The sequence below is a fragment of the Epargyreus clarus genome, unplaced genomic scaffold, assembly GCF_041222505.1.
Source record: "Epargyreus clarus isolate Ecla_fem2 unplaced genomic scaffold, WU_Ecla_fem_2.2 ptg000011l, whole genome shotgun sequence".
In the NCBI taxonomy this organism is placed as follows: domain Eukaryota; kingdom Metazoa; phylum Arthropoda; class Insecta; order Lepidoptera; family Hesperiidae; genus Epargyreus; species Epargyreus clarus.
In genome coordinates, this window is record NW_027332219.1 from 8,238,802 (window position 1) to 8,258,611 (window position 19,810).

The 19,810-nt window shown below is 35.0% G+C and overlaps 1 protein-coding gene across 1 annotated transcript in view; it reads left to right on the forward strand.

The window, feature by feature from the left end:
• The window catches only part of sns (sticks and stones), a 340,736-nt gene that overhangs the window by 43,795 nt on the left and 277,131 nt on the right, over positions 1-19,810 (forward strand). Inside the window, exons 3-4 of the mRNA XM_073077924.1 lie at positions 2,787-2,936; positions 8,756-8,935. Coding sequence (XP_072934025.1) covers positions 2,787-2,936; positions 8,756-8,935 — 330 coding nt within the window. The remainder of the gene's footprint in view (positions 1-2,786; positions 2,937-8,755; positions 8,936-19,810) is intronic.

Sequence of the window (19,810 nt, forward strand, 5' to 3'; positions counted from 1 at the left end):
ATGTCGTTTCCTGTTTCGTGTGGTTTTTATAATTTGTTCGGAATATTGTTGGAAATGATTTGTTCGTGTGAAAAAATATACTGTAATTTATTATCGGTCAGCATAGGATTTCTGTGTGCCTATTGTTACATTTTCCATCATTTTTTTGTGTATTTAATTTCGTTTTAGTGTATTTGATAAGATTTCTATGATAACATTATTTATGTTTATTTTTTATAGTAGTTACTTTATACATGTGTTGAGTCTGAGTTATTTTTTTCAATTCGTAATAACAGTCTGAATATACAAACAGACAGAGAAATATTTTATTTTTAAAGCCGACTATATATACGCATATCGACTAAGAGATATTTGGTTGGTTATTATATAATGGTTGGTAATTACGTTAGATTAGAACTCGTTTAATACTATGTTTATTGTGTCAGCCTAGTAGTTAGAAATCTCTGCCTCTCATTTGGGGGACCAAGGTTCAAACCACAGGCGCGCGCCTCTAATTTTTTAAAGTTTCTGCGTATTAGAAAAACGGTGAATGAAAACACCGTGAGAAAACCTGTACTCCTAAGCGTTCGAAAAAAATTCAAGGGTGTGTAGACTATGGTCTAAATCCCACACTTTGAGAGGAGACCCGTGCCCAGCTGTGGGATAGTAAAGGGTTGACGACGATACATCAAACAAGAGATAATCAGCCATGGACGCAAATTCACAAGTCATTTAAAATCCCATTCAAAAACCTCTTCACTCAATGGAAAAAGTGTAAAAAAGACGACTAAAAACGAACGACAGTTAAACAATTAACTTGAATACACGAAATCCGATTACGCTTAACTTTTGACCGTTTAAATCGTTAGTCGCTGACTGTGATCCCGGTGATCCCGGAATCGGAACGGGATTTGACAGTTTATGTCAACCCTTACGTATATTGTAGTTATATATGTATAACTTGAATTATGGAATGTAGGTAAACCAAAGTTTTTATATGTTTCTCGCTTAAATCTTATAGAATACGAGTGAGAGACGAATAATAATGTCGTCATTTTGAATTATAATAATTATTGATACAATATTATTTTAGAAGTTAAAACCCTTTGTGGTTCGATTCCGTCACATATTATATTTCTGTCGGATAAAAGCAGTGATAAGCGCTGCTGTGTTATGGCTCGAAGGGTAGTGAGGGAGATATATTTCTGAAGCATTTCAACCACAACAAGAAAAAATATACTTATCATATACAGATACGACAATAAACTTATCCCGGATTAATTACAGATGCCCATGAGCGGTAGCTACACGCTTAATATCTGGTTAATGTCAATTTTAAACAAAATGACTAAAAAAAGTTAAATCCAAAATGGCGGCGTTACATGCCTCTCGCACACAGAAAGAACATTGTAGACACGAAAAATAAAAATCTAATAACAGTAGAAAAGTCGTAGACGTATACAAAGACGTCACACGACTTAAACTCGTAATAACTAACTTAAAACGTGTAACAAAAGTACGAGAGACGCCGGGCGCTGAAGTATGTCTCGAAGTGACAATTGAAACAACAAACATATGGTTAATTTAAGCGCACTTGTGAGCCTTATGTCTGACAGTGTAAACTACGCTTTATGCTGTGGTGTGAGGCATGAGAGGTAGCGGTTATAAGCGCGATTTCGTTTCAGCGATTTTGCGATTTTGCGTGATTATATATTACTTTGAAATGCTTTTTATTCTGATTAATATTGCGCTTCATATACTAATAGTAATGCTTACAATTTTTATATTATGTTTCGTAAACTTATACTCATAATAAAAATTCTTGTATATTTATGTTTCTATATTTTTATCCAGAGTCTATCTATATTTATAAATTTGATGAACTGAATTTAATTTAATTTAAATAATATGTGCAGCTATTAATATTATGCTTCGTATTTAAAAGGCATACTTAAATTCCTGGAAACAATTATCTGTATTTGTTAAAAATACTTTATTAAAGTATTTTTCATTATTTCTACATTATTTCCAAACTTCTAGATAAACTACATTACTTTTATAATTGTTTATAACAAATATAACAATGCATTTAAATTGAAAACCTCCTTTTTTAATGTTACTTATAAACGAAGCGGATTAATTACCAACCGGCGATTCAAACCCGCTACCTCTCATCATCAAAAATTTGCACCAAAACCACGGGATCATTCACCTTTCGAGAGTTTGGCGCGACGCCTCACAAGTATCTCTCTGCTATCATATTAGCCTCCGAACATGAGACAAAGGTCTAAGGGTTCCACGACCTTATGAAGTGCCAGACCCTAAGATCTTAGGATGACGTTTGAGCAACAGTTTGCTGAAGATTTTTAGTTAGTCTGAGTTTATAAAGTGAAGAAGTTTTAGGGGAATAAGAAGTGAAGAAATGAGCTTCCTAAAAATGACATTCTTCAAAATAGGTAGATACTGTTTTAAAAGGGGTTATCTTAGGAGGAAGATAAATTTCTTTAGGCCATAAGTTTCTGAGGAGAATAAATATTAGTCTAAACAAAAGAAATAACAGTCTAAAGTGAAGAAATAACATTCTCATAGAAACGACATTCTTCAAAATAGTTTAAGATTTTATTTTATATGTTTCAAAAAGATAAAGATCTCTTGTCAAAAATATAAGGCACACAGTCCGAGACCTGTTCCCAGCAGTGGGACAGCAATCGCTTGAAGACGACGACAGTTGTCTACTTCAATCGTGAGACAAGTTGCAACCAATGTGCTAAGAATGTTTATTTAAGTATGTTTTTTTTCTTTTCCAGTTATAACCTGCACATCAGGCTTCCAGCAGCAGTACTTCAGGGTGGTACCCCGGAGCCTGCGAGTCCACGAAGGCTCTGAAGCGGTGCTAGAGTGTGCCGTCGCCAACTTGGCGGGCCAGGTGCAATGGGCTAAGGACGGATTTGCACTTGGTGAGTTATCTTTTATTAACACTTGAGTTATCTTTTATTAACATTTTATGACTTACCTTTTAATAACACTTGGTGTATCTTTTATTAACACTTAATGAGTTATCTTTATTAACAATTGGTGACTTATATTTTATTAATGATTATATAATAAATTACTTGCTCGCCAAGTCGTTAACTTTTATTAACATTTGGATAATTATCTTTTATTTACATATGGTGAATTATCTTTTATTAACAATTGACAAGTTATGAAGTTTTTATAAAAGTTATAGACATTTTATGAATGATCTTTTATAATATATCTCATTTATCAGATTATAAATCCTAAGAAGTTCACAAAGGGGGTTTATATGCGATATAAATCTGGCATCACCCCTTGTATCTCCTAAAGCACAATGGCACTCTTTCTCATGTCACCGTACTATAATAACTATTGAAGGTTTTCCAAAGTCAAAATCGCAAAAAGGAGGCAAAAAGTGCAATCCAAAACCGAAAAATGTAGTAATCTACCGGACCAAAAATTTTGCAGACCCCTGGCTTACACGAATACACAAAAAAGCTTGTAACTATCTATGCCGACAAAAACGCGAATGCACAATTAAATTGACCTAACGCTGAATAAAATCAAAATAGCGCTGAAACGTTTTCAAACTATATCTACATACATATGTATTTGACAAAAGTGACTATTTGCATTCAAACGCTGACAATTCATGACAAATATACTGACAGTGGCCTGATTTTCAATGGATGGTTTTATGCATGACAAATAGTAGAATCAATTCAGCAATCAAGTGTGTTGAATGGTTATGTTGTGCATAAGACTTGTATTGATTTGAATTTATTATATTCTAGCTCTAATTTTTATAATTAAGTATCGCTGCTTTGTGCTGGTTTGAAGGGTATAGTAAAAGTAAAGACTACACAAGGAATAGACAGTTTGACGCGCTGAGGGTCTCGGGTTCGATCCCCGGCAAAACAGAAATCTAAATTTATGAATTTAGATTTCTGTTTCTGGGTCTGGGTGTTTGTGTATATGTCTATGTGTGTGTCCATGGCTGCCACGACACGGGGAATCCTAGTGTAGCGGCGCATCTGTGGTCGACCTCAGGTAGGAATATCTAATCTTATCTGGGGTTGATTACAGATGTCCATGAGCGGCAGTAGCCTTACCATCAGGTGGACTGCATGCTCGTCTGCTACTCCTATAGTATAAAAAAACTTGTTGGTTTCAACTAAAGAATAAACGTCATAAATATTTGAAACAGAATAAATAAATGTTTTTAACACGCCATTTAACTGTTTTCGTTTGCAAACAGATAAATATTTAAAAGCGTCAATATTGAAAACCGCTAACGTTTAGTTTTAACAAAACACTTCTAACTGGTGTACCAAATTTAAATATGAATTTCTAACTGTATCGGGGAATCGTATCTGGGACTCGCTTAGTACTTATAGGCACTATGCTTATTAGACTCTTAAACAATTTATTTATCTACTTAATTATATTTTTAATAATCCACATGAAAAAGTCGTCGCATCGGTTAGATACAGAGGTTCGAAGTCCGATCCCGGGTCGGGCAATAAATAAATGATTAATATTGTTTTTTTTTTCATCTAAGTGTGCATTTGTTCACTTGTCTTTATGTATCCATAATTAATGCTAATAATCAAGAGGAAATTAAACCTCGGACCCCAAAATAGAATGACCAAAATTCAAACTTCTGGAATATCACTGGTTTCTATTACGAAGAGTTACACCACGTGATAAATATTAACCACAGTGCAAAGACCTTACACAACCCCTATTTATAAATCACCGCCCTAAATAAAGAATGGTAAATATGCTAAAAATCTATATAAAAATTCCTTTCAACCCTTTGCTTCGGGGCTCGAGTTGAGCGACAAAGCCTTCTGAATTCACCCCCTAAATTCCGTATCCGTAAGTATTCAGTGATGTGTGAGACATTTTACAAGACCTGAGATCTGTAAAGTTACATAGTATAGTAGTATGTAGAAATATCATATGAAATTTCATATGAAATATCATATGAGATTTTTAAAAAGCCTGTAGTTTTTTTATATAATATAGGAGTAGCAGACGAGCATGCAATCCACCTAATGATAAGTGACTGGTGCCCATGGACATCTGTTATCAACCCCAGATAGGATTAGATATGCCTACCTGAGGTCGATTAAAGATACGCCGCAATCCCTGAGGACTAAGCTGGAACGCCTCAGAAAAGTATGTCTCCCTTACCACACCCTTCAAACCAGAACACAGCAGCGCTAATACTCTTTATAATACATGTAAGTCGCTGTATTGACATCTGTAGATATTTATTTGAGGTTGGTCATAGCTTCGTTGCTACCTTAGGGGACTAAGTTGTAACACGTTCGATAAGTATCCCTTACCACACTCTTAAAATTGGGACAGAGTAGCCCTGAACACTGTTATTAGGTAGTAATAGGTGTGGCGGTGGTGTCTTCCGTAGTCGAATGATAGAGGGTTCTACCACTTCCATTCCTTACATCAGAAAGAAGGTAGCCACTGCCAGACATCTGTAATAGGACAGTTATCTTACCTGAGGTCGGTCAAATATGCATTATTACCTTTGTAGACTAAAATTAGGATACCTCGTATAAGCGTATCTACCTTTCCACACCTTCGAATCAGAATACAGCGTTTAATACATTTATTTTACTAACAAAAAGATACTTCTACCTTCTACCTTCAAAATGCATTGTATGTACCTTCAAAACTCGAAAAGTTATCAGTGAAGTTACCTGTATTTTTTATACTGCAATGCATATCTATGTAAGCATGTTTTTATGTAGTTTTTAAGTCTATGTTCCCACGGGAATAGCAACTGAACCACAGCGAAGCAAGGCCGGTTTAGCTAGTTATTAAAATACGAATACATAATTAATATGAAGCAAATGGTTTTTAAAAGTACGCATATAGGCTTACACTATATTAATTTGTATTGGAATAACATGAAGTATACTTTAGTTTGAAGGTGGTAGAACCCTTTGTGGTTCGACTCCAGTGGCACCACCGCCACACCTATTTCTACCTAATAACAGCAGTGTTAGGCGCTGCTGTGTTCCGGTTTGAAGGGTGTGGTAAGGGAGACAGACTTTTCCGAGGCGTTCCAGCTTAGTCCTCAAGGGTAGCGGCGCATCTGTGGCCGACCACAGGTAGGAATATATAATCCTATCTGGGGTTGATTACAGATGTCTATGGGCAGCAGTAGCCACTTACCATCAGGTGGACTGCATGCTCGTCTGCTACTCTTATATTATAAAAAAAATATATGGGAGAGTTGTAGTTGGGAATGGGACATAATAATATTATCATCAACCCATTGGCCCACTGTCCTCTCAGAATGAGATTAGGCCACAGGCCGCGTCGAAAAGATAACCTCTCTCCCCGGGGATGTTGATTATGGCCTGATTGATGTTGATTGTGGACTGAGTTTTTTTAATAATGTAAGGTGGAGAGCATGATCATCTAATGGTAAGATAGTGCCTCCCATGGACATCTGTAACCAACCTTAGATAATATGAGATTCCTACCCTAGGTGCAGATGTATTGCTACCCCTGAGGACTAAGTTGGAACGCCTGGGACAAGTATGTCCCTTTCCATGTCCTTCAAATTACAAAGCAGCGCTAACTTTGCTATTGTTAGGCAGTTTTTTTTTTTAATAATAAAATAGGAGTAACAGAAGAGCATGCAGTCCACCTGATGGTAAGTGGCTACTGCCGCCCATGGGCATCTGTAATCAATCCCAGATAGGATTAGGTATTCCTACCTGAGGTCGGCCACAGATGCGCCGCAACCCCTGAGGACTAAGCTGGAACGCCTCGGAAAAGTTCTGCTGTTATTGGGTAAAAATAGGAGTGGCGGTGGTGCCGCTGGAGTCGAACCACAAAGGGTTCTACCACCTTCAAAAGTAAGATGAAAGTGACCTCCCAACTGAGTCGTTAAACATTGCAATGCTTGTACACAAGGCTTAACGTAAGATTCAAATCCTATTTAAGATCTACGGATGGTCACAAACTTACCACCAATAGCACACTAGGCTAGCTTCTTACTAGAATTAAAAAAAAATGCCGTAGAAATAGAAAACCAGATCCTTAAGGTCAAGACACCCATTTCAGTCCCTTTTCTCACCTGCAAGCAAATCCAACCAATATCTTAATTGAAAATCCCAAATATAAATTTATTAATCTTAATCCAATTACCTGATCGACTGGATTGCTTTTCAGATTATTGTCTTCATTATTGAGTTTAACATTTTGCCAATTAGAAAAGTGGTCGCTAATTGGATCTTTTACCTCACGGCTTAATGAGTTTAATTTTTAAGGGGAATTTACCTTTTCGTAACGGGGTATATTTTTCAATATTTTTGAAGTTTTCTTTTGGCGTTTGGGAAACAAATTAGAATTTATTTTTAGCTTGATACAACGGACCTAGTGAGAAGACTCAAACGGACTAAACCCTTTGAGCTTGTGCCACGACACAGTGTAGTGTTAGTGAAATAGTGATCAGTGAACATTATAGAACACAAGAACAATGTGTCTACTCCCTTATGTGTTAAAGCAATGTAGTGCAGTGTCAGAGGACGCCACCTTCATTATATGATTATTTAGCAGTTTAAGTTAGCGTAAAATTACTCATTAGTCTTAAATTAGGCTAGATTATAATTAATATAAATAACCTATTACTCACTTGGTACTTTATACAAACAAAAAAAAGAAACGTCACCAAAATCGAACCCTGAAAGGTACCTTAAAAACCCAAAATATAAAGTAGCCCTAAGTTCGAACGCCTCGATCAAGTGTGTCCCTTACTACATCCCTCAGACCAGAACACAGCAGCGCACTTCTATAGGGCAGAAATAGGCAAGTGTCACCGAAGTCAAACCATAAAGTATACCTATAAAAAACCAATATTTTACTTCAACAACGCGTTACGTTATGTAGAAAGTAATATATTCCCCACTCAACACCGCTATTTTTATCCATTACTCGTTCAAAGCAGCGTGTAATTGCTCACGGTGTGCGCATGAAATCGCTAATTATTGCACGAGGGTAATTAAATAACACTCGATCAGGCGATACTCACTGTAATAAACTGCAGGCTATAAAACAGCGTTTTTTGGTAAAAAGATTCATTTTAGTTCAAGTGTCGATATGGTAGCAAAGATGGAATGATGTCATTGTGTGGTGTATTAATTTTTTTGTCATATAGGTTTTTTATTCGTTAAATAATATGAGTACGGAATATACTCAAAAATATGAAAATTTATGTTTTAAGACTAACAGAGAAAATTTACAGTTTATTTATTAAGTGTGAACTGTATAAGGAAAAATACGAACGAAGAATTCATATTATAATTTACAACAGTAACTATTACACTACTTATACCTTCTCTTTAAAAATAAATTTGCATCACAAAATAAAAACCCGACTGCTTAAAAATATAGCCTATAGCAAATCCACAATTTAGGTGAATTGACCAAAATTTTACATGTTAAAATCTGTCAAGCCGTTTGGTCTGCACGGCGTACCAAAGAATAAGACATACAAACAAGCATGTGTTCGACAAACAATACCCTCCATTCGGTTAGGTAAAGAAGCTTATGCCACATACACACACTTTCCAAAACACTCCAAATACTCAAAAATTTAAACGTGTGGCTAGATAGTTTGATTTAGTTTGTGTACCAAATTGTATCAAACAAATCAAGCCAAGCCAACCTGCATTAAAAATATCACCGACTTCTTTTCATCTCATCTTATTTTCCCCAGGTTTCTCCTCAGTGATCCCCGGGTACCCCCGCTACACGATGTTTGGGGACCGTCGCCACGGCGTCTACAACCTTCGGATAGCCAACGTGACTCTAGAAGACGATGCGGAGTACCAGTGCCAAGTTGGACCAGCTCAGATGCACAAGGTCATCAGGGCGAACGCGTCTCTCACTGTTATATGTAAGTGCTTTGGTTTTTTTTTTATAGTTGTTGTGTTTTGTGATTCGACCTCAGGGATTTTAAGCTAAGGAAAAAAATCTATGCGTAATTCATGCGTTTGCGACACGTCCGTCCCTCGCCGCGACTGAAGTAAGACTGACTGGAGTCGATCGGTTGCAATGTCACATTTGTATTACAAGCGGAGGGTAGTACTCCACATTGGGGTAAATATGGTATAATGATAGGGAAGATTGGGTTAAATTGTTATATAATACGTTCATATACCATGTACACCTCAATTTAAAGGAAATTCAGAAGAATTTCCATAAATATGTACATTGAAATAAAGGTTCTATTGATAACTGTTAATAATAGTGTATGTTGAATAACATGATTTGCTTTTAAATATAACATGTAATACCTTCGTCACTTCGTGGATCAGAATTGAATACAAAATCATATTTATTTTTTTATTTACTTTATCTTATAGGTAAATAAATAATGTATAAGTGTTTTACACAGAAAATCAATCTTACTAAAACTTACAATGTAGGTATATTGTTTCGAGCCGTTAAAAGTTAACGGCAGTAACTATAACCAAGAAGTTATCTTTATGCCAATAATATGTTTTTCTTTTACGATCTTTTCATAATAAAGAATAATGTTCGTATTTTCAATGCGTCTCACGTGTATTGGATAAACTTCAAGCGATTATTAGTTTTATTAGTAAAAAATAAGTTATGACTTTTTTATTTCTTAAAGAGAAGTAATAAAGATCTTAAAATAAGTTTTTTTTTATTCACAAGATAAAGGCCTTAACATTCGTATTTAAAATCGGTGCGGCAAGGGACAAAGAAATATTTATAAATTACTAGCTTACCCGGCAAACGTTGTGTTGCCATATAAATAAAAAAATGTTAAGGGTGAAAACCCTTATCACTTAGGGGTATGAAAAATAGATAGTAGCCGATTCTCAGGCCTACTAAATATGCATATAAAATTTGTTGAAAATCGGTAAAGCCGTTTCGGAGGAGTGCGGTAACTAACATTGTGATACGAGAATTTTATATATAAGATTATGTACATTTTACTGCCGTCACAAAAAAACGACAGCAAGAGAGTTGAAGAGTATATTCCTACAACATTTTGTATGTTTCCGGATAGATAGCACCATAATATTTATAAATCACGTGTCACAATAACCTCCGAAACGGCTGAAACGATTTTAATGAAATTTTATGAATTCAACCAACCAACCTTACGGTATAGATTTGAAATAAATACTTTGAATCCGATAGATGGCGCTAAAATTTGTTTTGTGGTAGAACAAACCCATTAGTTTTTCACCTCCGTTTAAAAATTTACATTGTATCTTTTATCATATCTTCATTGTATCTGTTAAATCATTTTTAGTAGTTTCTCTTTCATAATACAACCTTAGAGCCTTTTCATAAGAAAATAAACTTAGTTATAGTATCTTTACGGAGAATTTTAAGTAATATTATTAACTTAATTACGTTTAACTATTTATTGCTTTAGAGATTTACTATGTTTAATTATTAATCAAAGTTTATTGGATTGACGGAGTTTAATTAATTTGTTAATTAAGTATGGACCACCGCCGTAGAAGTATTATTGAGTATCTTACTTTTATAATACTGAAGTAACCAAAGGAAATACCACTTGATGGTAAGTGATACTGCCGTCTAATGGACATCTGTAATCAACCCCAGATAACATAGTCCTACCTGAGGTCGGTTACAGATGCGCCGCTACCCCTGTGGACTAAGCTGAAACGCCTCGGAAAAGTATGTCTCCCTTACCACACTCTTCAAACCAGATCACAGCAGCGTTTAACACTGCTGTTATTAGATAGAAATAGGTATGGCGGTGGTGCCGCTGGAGTCGAACCACAGAGGGTTTCTTTAGATTACGTTGTGATAATGGCAGATCTTCATCAACCCATTACTGCCCCTTTGCTGGGCACGGGTCTCCTCTCAGAATGAGAAGGATTAGGCCATAGGCGAATTGGATTTTTGAAAACGTTTTCTTTTTTTATGACAGATAATGACAGATAAAAAAGCAGTTTTTAATTTAATCAAAATCACTTTTTCTTTCCTTTTCTTTTCTTTTCTTCCCGAGTAAACTAGTTAAACCGAAATCTCGTAAGTAAAACGTGTAACCCTCAAGGTTTATGTGCAGGAGTTAACCCGAGATGGATCTGCCGGGTCAGATCGGCCCCTAACGCCCGTGATAGGTTTTGTGTAGTGTTGGGATAGTTTAGGTTTTCTATCGATGTTCTGTAGTACCTATGTTGTTTAGTATCGGTAGTAAATGTTTAAATTGTAAGGGTTATCGCTTCTTTTATTATATTATTTTATTATATTGTATTTGAATTATTGACAGTGACAATTAAGTGACAGCTATCCTATTTGAACGTGGTAGAACCCTTTGTGGTTCGTGCCTAATAACAGAAGTGTTTAGCGCCGCTGTCCTCTAGTTTGGTGTGGTGTGGTAAGGGAGACATACTTTTCCGAGGCGTTGCAGCTTAGTCCTCAGGAGTAGCGGCGCACCTGTGGCCGACCTCAGGTCAGGAATATCTAATCCTATTTGGGGTTAATTACAGATGTGTATGGGTGGCAGTAGCCACTTACCATCTGGTACACTGCATGCGCGTCTGATACTCCTATATTATTTTAAAAAATCCTATGTCCAAAACTGTGCAATTGATTTTTGTTTTTGAAAAACATTTTTAATAGTTACACATATTAAAGTTTGTAATAAAGTAAGGGCTAATCCTATAGATATTTTGTAAAAATGTTGATATTTTGTACGTAAATGCATTTCTTTAAATACCGCATCGTAGAATTATGTCAGAGAAAATACTTTATAATTAAAATTTAAATTATCAACTCGACAATCATAAAAGATATTTTCAGCACAAAATTACAATGGAATTTTATCTTTCACTGCACAAATACCGAGTATTTTGATATAAAGTTATTATTCATGAAAATGTATAAGAACTTATTACAAATATTTGATAGTAAAATGTTTAACTTCGTGTTATATGTTTAACTTTGTCTTTCTGGATTGTATGTTAATAACATTTTATTTATGTATAAAATTCCGGCGTATGTTTGTTCGTAATTCTCCTAAACGGCTTAACCGATCTTTATCTTTATGTCGATCATCTAGATGGTTCTTACTTTACCTCGAAGGAGGCAAATACAGTGTACAAGTGTACATAATATGACTTTTTTTTCATAAAATTAATGCTCTCGTATTAATCACTTGATTATTTCACGCCGTTTTAATATTTTTAGAACAAAACAATCTACCAATTTTTTTTCTTTGTTCTGTTAATTTACGTATCGTTTGTTTTTTTTGACAATCGTTCTAAAATATCGATAAATCCCATCGACATTTCCCAACCCTACAACAAAGGAAAGGCGACTATTTTATGAGGGGATTTTATTCAAATTCGCCAGTTCCGTATCCAATACGCAATACCGATATTTTACTGGGACCCTTCAGTTTGGGTCCTGAGTAAGCGGGAAGGGCTATGAGGTATCTTACGTTTTATGTATGTCTTGTAAGTAATTGCTGAAAATATATTTATGGGCTCATTCCATTGGTTTGGATGAAACTACGATAGATCGGTCTAATATTTCAACATTAGTAAAAACTTGTATCGTTCTTAGTAGAACAATGTTATTAAATTGAAAGGAATAATTAGTATGGTTCAACCGGGGAGGTTTAGTCCGCGTAAAACTGATAGCCCGCTCTGAATATAGAAATGAATCGCGCCATAGCAAATTGTATGACAACTGCTCGCAACAACTTCAGCGGACTTTGGTTCAGCGGAGTTTGGCGTGGACCATACCACCGCCACATCTATTTCTAGCGAGAAGCAGTTCTTGCATTTAGGTCGAAGGATATGGATGTTTGCTGACATATGAGGCAACCATGTTAGTCCTCAGGAATAGCAACGCATCTGTGATTGACTTCAGGTAGAATCTGTTCTATATGAAGTTGGTTACAAGTGTTCATGTGGAGCAGTGATCATTTAGTTCTTTAGCAGCAGTGATAGCCTAATGGTTAAGAAACTCGACCTCTCGATCGAGGGGTCCGAGGTTCAAATCCCATGCACGCACCTCTGATTTTTCGAAATTATGTGCGTATTAGAAATTAGTTATCACTTGCTAAACGGTGAAGGAAATCATCGTGAGGAAACCTGCATACCTGAGTGATTTATAAAAAAAAATCTCAAAGGTATGTGAAGTCGACCAATACTCACTTGTCCAGCGCGGTGGAATATGGCCTAATCCTTCTCATTCTGAGAGGAGACCCGTGCCCAGCAGTTGGACAGTAATGGGTTGATGATGATGATTATGGTAGTGATTTATCATAGTGGACCACATGCTCGTTTCCTACCTAAATCTTATCAAAACAAACCCTATATACAAACAAAACCTCCTTTTCAAAAAGAGTAAAAACATAGGCCATAATTCCCTTGGGAAATACAATCGCCTAAAACAACTCAACAGACGTACCAAAACTGAATAAAAGGACGTTGAATCTTACAAAAACATACTGTAATATTTATTTGGAACTCGTGCCAAAAGCCGAACAATGCACTTGTTTAATCTTAACACTCTTAAAACTCAACATCGGCAACAAAACTTAACAAACTTAACACCACGACTTACTTGAGAATGTTGTAGAACTTTACCGTATTAATTCGCTTAAGAAATATGTTCGAGAACTTTTTGCGCCTGAGGAGGGTAATGTTGTCGAGCGTATGTATGTCTCATTCTTTGGCACTGTACAGTTCAAACGGCTTGACGGATTTTAAAATATGAGATGTCGTTGAATCAGAGCTGTGGGTAGGTGTTTTAACCGCTCATGGCATAATGCTGAGTTTGTTCCCTTTCGCGATTGTTGCAGCGCATAGTGTTTTAATTACACTAGGAAATTATAGCCATTTTATTTAAATGTTTTGTTAACGTATTTATTATGTATGTGTTTAGTCTGTCTTTTTTTCCATGTTTTTATTTTATTTTTTATTTTTCATGTTTGTATTTTTATATAAAAAATGTACTGTGTGCTGCAATTGTCTTGAATAAATGATGTTATAAATTGTACGAGTGACGTAAGCTATATGTTTAAGCAGTTGGTTTATTTGTATTTTATAAATAACATTTTTATATAGAAGTACCAAGCTAGCTTACAATTCATCTAATAGTATAAGGCAACTACTTGTCATAAACATTTATAATGACACCATATTCTTCAGAACTAACAGAAATTAAAAATAATTCATTTACATGTCAGACTAAGCTTCGAACCTGGAACCTTTTGAAAGAACAGCCTCTAAGCCGTATGACATGCGTGTCATAAGGCGTAAATGTCTCTCCGAGCATCGAACACGCTTCATATCCTGGTGACCATTGTCCCAAATCCTTAACTTTATGTTACACACTTCTGCAATGCGGCAAAACGTTAATACCATCAGCAAAGCAAAATAAAATCCATGATATACCACAAAGACCTTAGACCCTCAAAGACAAAAATTTACGACATACTAACTTAACGCCTTAAACGAAATAACAATGCTATGTCCGTCTCCCTCTAACTCCCTCGCACCCCTATCGTATAAAATTTTCACCATCCAAAGTTATGTTTTTCCGTAAACCCTTCTAAAATATTGATAAGACTCGCTTTAAGCGAATGTTTAGATAATATGGTCGGGTCGCAAAATCTTGAGTTTTTTTATGAGGTTTATGTAACAAGCATGCAGTCCACCTGATGGTATGTGGTCACTACTGTATGTTAAAACGCTCAGAAGGGATACAAAAAATACAATACACTCCTATCCTTACATTATCATCAACATTTAACATCTTTATGCACTAATTTATCAGACTTTTATTACAAAAGACATTGCAAAAATCAGATGACATATCATACCTCAAAGCAAGACTGAATATTCCAAAAATATAAAAAGAATAAGTATTTAAAAGTGATTTAAATTGTCAACGACAAGCAATTCTATATGATCTATAGATGATACTATATTCTCTCCCACCAAACCGCAAGAACTTCTTCACCTACTTCTCCGATCGAATCATACTAGTTCTATCGCCATTCGATATTTTCCACAAATTAAAAAAAATCTTACATTTCTTCAGCTAATAACATTTGATAAGTCCCATTTCCAACAGAAATCAAAATCGTTAATCCTTTTAGAAGCTACGATGCCACAGTCACATACACTTCAAATTCATAACACTCCTTTTTCCGTCGAAGGTTATAAAGAGTCAGTCAAGATTGATTTAACTTAGATCGGGGAGATGATATGAAAAACGAGCAAGCCGATCGTTTACGTAAAGCCAGAAACTTATTGATAACACGGCAGGGGCCGACCCCTCGTAATAAACGGTAGCAACGCGCTGACGGGGTAGCTACCCCCAATTGACCTGATCCCTTACCGTTTGAAAGATATCTGACATAATGTAGCAAAATCTGAGATGTTATGGATATTTCTGTTGAAAAGGGACACTGCCCAAAATAAGAAAATAAATGATAAGGTGGATTTGGTGGAAATATTTATTGAGGAATGAATTTATGGTAGGAAAGGTAATATAAATGATGCGTTAGCAGTCATTTGAATACCTATGACTACTGATGCATCATTTATAATAACATTATGTTGTATATGTGTCTGAAGCATTTTAGTTATTTGTACCTTTTCATAAAAAGGACAACTAAAATTAAGTAACTGTGACTTATGCCTGTCATGAAATAGTTTTACTTACTGTTTAAAAATACACGTACTATCTTAAACTGTATTTAACTTCGAACGCCGTACTGTTCGTTTATATCTCCAGTCATAGAGAGTATCAGGCACGTGCCGTCGTAGACTAGAAGAATTCTCATGTACATTTGTAACCTATTTAGGTCTACCGTAACACACCAACGCAGATATGGGCTCTGTCAGTGGATAGATTTTTTGTCTGATCATGTTTGACACGTTAAATATCTAATATACACGGGGCCTATCCCTTGAACTGAAGCGTCTATAACATCTAATAGCGATAATGAAATTTAAACTCTCAAGACCAAGTTTCATTATCCCAAATTGATTTTTATTTAAGTGAAATTATTTCCCGCATTGTTTAAGAACATGAAATTGGTGAAGAACCTAACAAAACACTCAGAGTTAAGAAGCTTAAAACATCAAAAGCGTTGAAACAAAGTTGATAAAGAAGAAAATACAAAGAATTTCTCCAAGTTGGAAGTAGTATCAAAGCTAAAGGATAAACTGTAGTAAAAATAAAGGACCTACTGAAACTTGGAGGAATTCGGTTTTTGTTTGTATGACCACATAAAATTCATTGTACAACTTGATAAGCTTGAAAAGATTTGTTTTATCTCATTTCAAGTTTAATGATTTCTGTGGAATGATTTATTATTCAACTTTGTAGTACAACTGTTTTTGATTACAATAAAGTTAGTGAAGAGAACAAAATAGGTGAATAGGAAAGGTGAACATGATGTGTCCATGATATGATTATTAATTAGGCGACTAATTACCAATGACTTTGACTATTAAATAAAGGTGTTGTTATTTACATCTATCTGTTAGTTTAGACATTAGCTGACATGTGTTATGAAAAAGGTAGTAAAAGAACATGTAGTCCACGTGATGGTTAATGATTACTGCCGAACATAAATATTTGTAATTAATCCCAAATGTCTTTGGGCTAAGGACACACAGATATATTCCTACTCTTAAGGACTCTGCTTTATTTGTTTAAATATATCTTGCTACACTCTTTCAACCAGAACACAGCATTTGTTACAAAACATAAAACACATAGGTGTAAAGAAATACTTACGACTCTGCTGAGGTTTTAAAACAAAACAAATTGCGCTACGAAACTTATATTTCTTTATAACCGTACGGTTAAGAAAGCCAAAGGGTTTGAACAAACAAAGAATATGCACAGGTGTCGTAAAGCGAACTACTTTAGAAGTCATATAAAATCTTGCGAATGGGTAACTTGGGTAAAAAGTTTACGGGTCGCGAACCTACAAGCTTATTTTTCATGCAAAGTAAACTGTAGATTTAGCTGATTGTGGGGCAGGTGATGACGTTTTGTTAGGAGATGTAATAGAACGAGTTTTAATGTTTGGAAATAAGTATTTGTATATTGAAAGGTTTAGGTATCACAGTCAGCATAATGACAGATTAGTGGATTGTTTGAAATATAATGTCAGATCATTCAAATTGATTGGACCTGATAGTTAGTTACCACTGTCGCCCGACACCTGTAATCAACTTCCTATAGAAGAAGGGTTCCACTTAAAGCTGACCACAGATACTTTACCATACCTGAGTATGGTAATCGCATATAGTAAGTCAGCTGGCAACTACACTCTTCCACAGAATTGCAAGAACCATTTTAGTAGAAATAGGTGTGGTGGAAGTAGATATCCCTCCAGTGAAATCATATTAATTTTACCACATTTTAGAGTACCTTGCACGACAGAAAAGTCATACAAAAGAAATTATATAACAGAAAAGTCATACAAAACAAATTAAATACGAACGTTTCTAGCTTTATTTCTGAATTTCGACCACAAACGATACGTTATAAAAATGCCTTAAAACATTAAACGTAGTGTAGACGTAGCCGACGTCATGTATTATGGATTGTAGCCAAGAGAACAAATATGAAGAAGTTTTTATCCGCCGAGTAAAAAGTAGCAAGTTGGAGAAGAAATGTAAACATTCCTCGTTCAACATTGCGAAGTTTCTTCTGTTAATAACACAAAAAGGTAGAGCATACGAGTGCTTCGTTTGTATTCGTATTGACTCGTATCGTGTGGGTTAATTTAAAACAAATATTGTTTAGAATGAAACAACTAGAGTCAAACATTTACAAATGTTTGTATGTGTAGTTTGTGTATTTTATTAAATTGATATTTTGTTATTATTGACGCTTTTATGTCCTACTGCTGGGCATTCTGCCAGTGTAAGGACTTAGGCCATCGTCTACCACGCTGTCGTAGGATAGATTAGTCGATTTTACACTTTGAGATTTTAGTCAGCATTTTCGATCATGTTTTTCAAGATGTTTTCTATTGATATTTAATCGAGTTATTATTCATATCGTATTTAACTATAAAATGAGTACCTAAGATTCCAACATAGACCTGTAGTGGATTCAAATCTCAAACTTCCAACGGAAGAAGTTAAATTTTAAACAACTTCTGTAACTCTCTGTAATTATTGCTTTATTATCTTTTACATTTATTATAATATCTCAGTTATTATACTTTGTTAAATTGCTTTAATATCGCATTATTACAATCTCAAGAACCCATTAAGCATCCGAATATGTAAATCAACAAGTCCAACTCTTCAGAAATCCATCCAATCCAATCTTAACGATAACAAACAAGGAAACTTTGAGAATCTCCGAACGCATTGTCAGCGTTTGAGGAGGTTAATTTTAAACTAGCGTCTCTAAACTGGAAACTTTTCATGTTCCGTAGAGACGTAAAAGTGGTGCTTTCTTTTTAGGTGAAAACTTTAACAAAACGTCAGTGTTGTGGAAGTGGAAGAGAGTGGGGCAAAGCGGAGCTCCTTGCGGGATGCCGGCGTTTTATTTTTTATTTATAGGAAAGAATGGTTTGTAGAGGAATTTGCGAGTTCGCGTCGGAATTTAAGCAGAATTTATTAGTGTTTATTTATTCAGCTATCTGTTTTTGGATTTATGATTTGAACGTTTAATAACGAATTTATCGCTTAATGCCGCTTAATGTTAACAATCTTTCTATCTAATATTTTAACTACGAAAGATCGACTTATGTTTTTTTTCCGTAGTAATTTCTAGTAGCCAGATTGCGAGCTTTTGAAGGCAGAAATATGAATAATTCACTGTTCTCTTATGCCCTACTAATAGGGCTTAGAATTCATTTTCATTCAGTTTTAATCTATATGAATTGTCAAACTTAAAAAAAAAAACAAAAAATGCATTTACTGGATTTCTTATACTTATTACTATATTTAAGCACTTAAATATCCCATAAAAATAAGGATACATTGATTCCAATATACACTTGAAAAAATCCACAAAATTTTAACTTAATTTTACACTTTTTAAAGTTTCAAAAATAACATTTCGAAACAGTTTTAGCTTGTTAATTAGTATACTTACCACATCCAGAAACAGTTTAAAGTTTTGTAACTTCATTCCTTTTTAGAAAAACTGTTATCCATGTAAGGGAACTGTTAAAAGAATTTGAGATTTCTTTGCTTTTAAAGTTACTTTTGTTAAGTGTATTGTCATACTACTGGCGAGTAGCGAATAATTATTTATCGCATTGAATTTCAGCTTTATCACTATTAGAGGTATTTGGATGACAGTAATATTTGGTGTGAAAAAGTATTTTTTGTTTCTTTTTTTTTTGAAAACCTTAATTGCTTTCAAATCAACCATTAGATTAGATGCCTCAGGATAACGTACATTGAACTTTTTTTTTTATAATATAGGAGTAGCAGACGAGTATACAGTCCACCTAATGGTAAGTGGCTACTGCCGCCCATGGACATCTGTAATCAACCACAGATAGGATTAGATATTCCCACCTGAGGTCGGCCACAGATGCGCCGCTACTCCTGAGGACTAAGCTGGAACTCGGAAAAGTATGTCTCGGAAAAGTATACCTATACGATATGCGGATTATTTTTTTTTACTGTCGATATATTATATCGTGATTACCCGTTACATATCGAAATCTATTTAAGTCTCATATCAGTATTTTTGAGTTAATATTCTAGTTTGAACTGACATCTTCTACCGTCAGATTGACTTCATGATC